Raw genomic sequence first — 4497 nt, 5'->3', positions numbered from 1 at the left:
ATATATATATATATATATATATATATATATATATATATATACACATATATATATACACACACACACACACACATACATAAATAAATATACAAAAATGACATGGTTTATTTTTGTCCCTTTTAGTCAGCAGAGGTCAGAACTGAAAGAGAAAAAGAGAGTGGGGTATGGTGCATGTACTTTTTACTGGTTTTAGGTCATTGAGCTGTGGTCATGCTGAAGCATCACCATAAAGTTTATTACAACTCTACACATTATGTTTGGCATATGAAGGAATTTGATGCCACTGTCCTTATCTGCATCTCTTACTGGAAATATACATTTACTCAGAATTAATATCCACGTGCTGTGTAAAAGTGCTTACATTTACTCTATGCATAGTTCCAGATTTAAGCAGGTGAGATACAAGTCTCTTCCTGGATAGATGCCAGTCTCTCACAGGCAATTTCACCAATCAGCCTTGTGTAAATAAAACTAATCTAGAAATATGTGTTTGTTTTGGCAAATGATGTGACTGTATTATACATGAACTTGCAGCAATTTTCTCTCCACTCAGATAGTTTGACTTTAATGAAATAAAGATGGTTTTATCAAGTTACGATGAAGGAAATATTTTCAGTCAAAAGTTAACTTTAACGAGATGTATAACAAGTTACGTTGTTAGTATATTAGTCTACAATCTGAATGGTTGAGGGTTCATTGATAACAAAAAGTAAGTAATACTTCATTAAGAGGAAACAATATAAATAGTAATGAGTGTCTAGCTTAAACTCCCCTGAGATAAGATAATTATTAATGTCCACTTCCTTGTTATACACACGGACACAAGTACAGAGAGAGAGAGAGACACACACACGAATACATACACACGAATACACACACTGACACAAATATATACATTTGTCAATATTGATAGAAAGACGATTTGATAGAAAGACGATTTGATAGAAAGAGCTGGCAGAATCATTAGCACTTGAAGATGGACGAAAAACAGGCGGCGAGCTGGCAGAAACGTTAGCACGCCGGGCGAAATGCTTAGCGGTATTTTGTCTGCCGTTACGTTCTGGGTTCAAATTCCGCCGAGGTCGACTTCACCTTTCATCCTTTCGGGGTCGATAAATTAAGTACCAGTTACGCACTGGGGTCGATGTAATCAACTTAATCCCTTTGTCTGTCCTTGTTTGTCCCCTCTATGTTTAGCCCCTTGTGGGCAATAAAGAAATAAGAAAGACGATTTAAATGTTATCATCATTATCAATTTTCAAAATAAGCACAGGCTTGGCTGTGTAGTTAAGAAGCTTGCATCCCAACCAACCATATGGTCTCAGGTTCAGTCCCACTGCATGGTACTTCTAACTATACCCCACCAACCAAAGCCTTGTGAGTGGATTTGGTAGACAGAAACTGAAAGAAGCTTGTTACATGTGTGTGTGTGTGTGTGTGTGTGTGCATGTATGCATGCGTGTGTGTGTGTGTGTGTGTGTGTATGCATGTGCTTGTGTGTACTGTCATTTTGACATCGTGGTTATAATCAAACAATGCGGCCATACAAGTCATGTCTGGCCATCAAGAAATATTACCTTGCTGGGAAGTTAATTCAGCCATAGAAAATCTGCCTCAAATTCCATTTGACACATATAATCATGGAAAATTGGATGTTAAATGATGATGATGATAACATATTTCTCTACTGACAAGAAAATGTGAACAAAAGTATACTCACTAGCCAACAAACTGACCACCGACATCCCACTTTCCTTCGACATCATTGCTGCCTTTTAAGGTCACAACTCGTGTCCGCCCACCAATGCGTTCTGTAAAAATCAGAAGATAAACAAACATGGCTTTTAAACAATCACCTCATGCATGTATTAGATCTCTGTCAGGATCTATATAAAATCTTAGGAAGGCTATAGCAGAAGGTTTTAAAAACTTTAATAATAGTCTGAAGCTTGGAGCAGAGATACTTGGGTACGCAATGTTTTGACACAGCTGTTTTGGTGCTTCCCTATTTGGCATTAATGGTTCAATGGTGACTTATTTGACATTAGACTTTTTAATGTTTCATTTTTCTCTCATTCTCTCCCCACCTTACCCCATCTCTCTCTCTCTCTCTCTCGCTGTGTTTATGTGTGTGAACATATTTCTTATTTCATTATTGCTCACAAGGGGCTAAACATAGAGGGGACAAACAAAGACAGACATGGAGATTAAGTCAATTTCATCGACCCTAATACGTAAGGATGAAAGGCAAAGTCGACCTCGGCGGAATTGGAACTCAGAACATAACGGCAGACGAAATACCGGTAAGCATTTCCCCGGCGTGCTAATGTTTCTGCCAGCTCGCCACCATATTTCTCTTTATGTTTAGGAGGAAAGGGAACATGTTTATGTCAATCATGTTCAGTTAATAAACTGTAATGTCTCTCTCTCTCTCTTTCTCTCTCACCCTCTCTATCTGTATGTATATATTTTCGTGCATGTGTACAAGTGTGTGTTTGCCTCCAGTGCCAAAAAAATAACAGGTTCTTTCCAGTCAGCTGTTTCCAAATTGCCAGGGTCCAAAACAGTTGGTGATATTTGTACTTTCTTTTTAGAACTGTAAGCAACATTTGTGAATACCTTTTGTTATGAAAGCAACAGCTGTCTGTCACTGTCATTACTGCCACTGCCGCTGCTGCTGTCTTCACCACCACCACCACCAACAACAACAGGCTAACCAGCAAGCCTCGAAATCAGAGGTTCTCAAACACTCTATAACTATGGACCCCCCTTGATTCTTATTTTACTCTGGTGGATTCTCATAGTCATTCAATGTTTAAAAAATCCTGTAGTATTTTTATTATTAATCATTAAAGGCAGTAAGCTGGCAGAATTGTTAGCATGCTGGATGAAATGCCTAGTGGTATTTCACCCATCGCTACATTCTGGGTTCAAATGCTGCTGAGGTTGACTTTGCTTTTCATCCTTTCGGAGTCAATAAATTAAGCACCAGTGAAACACTGGGGTTGATGTAATCAATTAGTCCCCTCCCCCAAATTTCAGGCCCTGTGCCTATAGTAAAAAAGGATTATTAAATATTATTAAGAATTATGTTTTTTTAAATATTGTTTAAATAGTTGGTGTGTTGTAGAAGTAATAAGCAATTTATTGCTTATAAATTTTACCAAAAATCTTATGTGGACCCCAAGAGTAATATGGACCCTGGTTGAGAACCACTGCCCTATATAGTTGCTTGACCTGCTAGAAGTAGCAGACCAAGTTCTTATATTGGCTAATGTAGTCCAATATATACCATGTTTGAATAAATGATTGTATGGTTCTGGCAGTGAAGTCTTTAATCATAGGTATGTGGCTAAATCAGGACTGACCCGAGATTGGGAAAAAAACCAACAACAACAAAGCAGCTGACAAAGAGGAACAATGGCCTTTTAGGTTCTCCTACATCAAATGAGTAAAGGTAACCAAATGGGTTTAGGGCTACAAGAACAACAACGACAAAAGGGAAATGAGAGAGATAGGGTACACATCCTTTCTAGGACCTTTTTGAACTGTAGCTGTTGGGGATTAGTGCTACTAAGTGTTTGAAGTATATTTGTCTTTATAATTTAGTTTTAAGTCGTGAATGTATGAATTAAGGTGGTGAGCTGGCAGAATCATTAGCATGTCAGACAAAATACTTAGCAGCATCTCGCCTAGTTTTTTTATGTTCTGAGTTCAAATCCCACCAAAGTCTACTTTGCCTTTCATCTCTCTGGAGTCAATAAAATAAACAACCAGTACAAGTACAAGTACTGGGGTCAATGTAATTAACTTGTCCCCTCCCCTTAAAAATTGCTGGTCTTGAACTCTGCCTCCTGTCCAGACACTTCTGCCACAAGATATGACTGATAGCATCAAAAATTTCAAAAACTAAAATGCAAACCATGTTTCTTTTCTGTTGTCTTGGGAGGGTCATATAACCCTAATGCCTTATTATCTAACACACTCACTGGTTTGATCTCCACTCACTTACTATTTATATTTTTTCTTCCAGAATTTTCATTGCCTTTTGCAACCTTGTCAATGGATGTTGGTTCTGTCCATTATTGGAGCTGTATATTTTGCTTGATCAGAAAACTGGCGGCGGCTGCTGCTGCTGCTACCACTACCACCATTGCCACTTCATTACCACTGATACTGATACCACAACCACCATTGCTGCTGCAGCTGCTGTTGTTGCCACTACCACAGATCTGTTCCAGTAACTCATGAAATGTGTGATTCAGTTGTTTGAATTACATATTTTAAATATTTCAAGGATTTTTGAGCGCGATCGTTGCCAGTGCCCCTGGACTGGCTCTTGTGTGGGTAGCACATAAAATACACCATTTTGAGCGTGGCCGTTGCCAGTACTGCCTGACTGGCCTTAGTGCGGGTGACACGTAAAAGCACCCACTACACTCTCGGAGTGGTTGGCATTAGGAAGGGCATCCAGCTATAGAAACTCTGCCAAATCAG

The 4497-nt window shown here is 38.7% G+C and overlaps 1 protein-coding gene across 4 annotated transcripts in view; it reads right to left on the bottom strand.

Annotated features, from left to right (window-relative positions):
• Positions 1-4497, bottom strand: part of LOC106869901 (amine oxidase [flavin-containing] A) — a 58972-nt gene that overhangs the window by 38810 nt on the left and 15665 nt on the right. For 3 of the 4 annotated variants that reach the window (XM_052977616.1, XM_014915833.2, XM_052977621.1), the window contains one exon: positions 1721-1811. The exons of the other annotated variant lie outside the window; for it this stretch is intronic. In XM_052977616.1, coding sequence (XP_052833576.1) covers positions 1721-1811 — 91 coding nt within the window. Of the gene's footprint in view, positions 1-1720; positions 1812-4497 lie in introns of those variants that run through there. 4 annotated transcript variants of the gene reach the window in all.

The sequence above is a fragment of the Octopus bimaculoides genome, chromosome 2, assembly GCF_001194135.2.
Source record: "Octopus bimaculoides isolate UCB-OBI-ISO-001 chromosome 2, ASM119413v2, whole genome shotgun sequence".
Taxonomy (NCBI): Eukaryota; Metazoa; Mollusca; class Cephalopoda; order Octopoda; family Octopodidae; genus Octopus; species Octopus bimaculoides.
The sequence above is the reverse complement of the archived record's forward strand: the minus strand, read 5'-3'. Positions and strand labels throughout refer to the sequence as shown.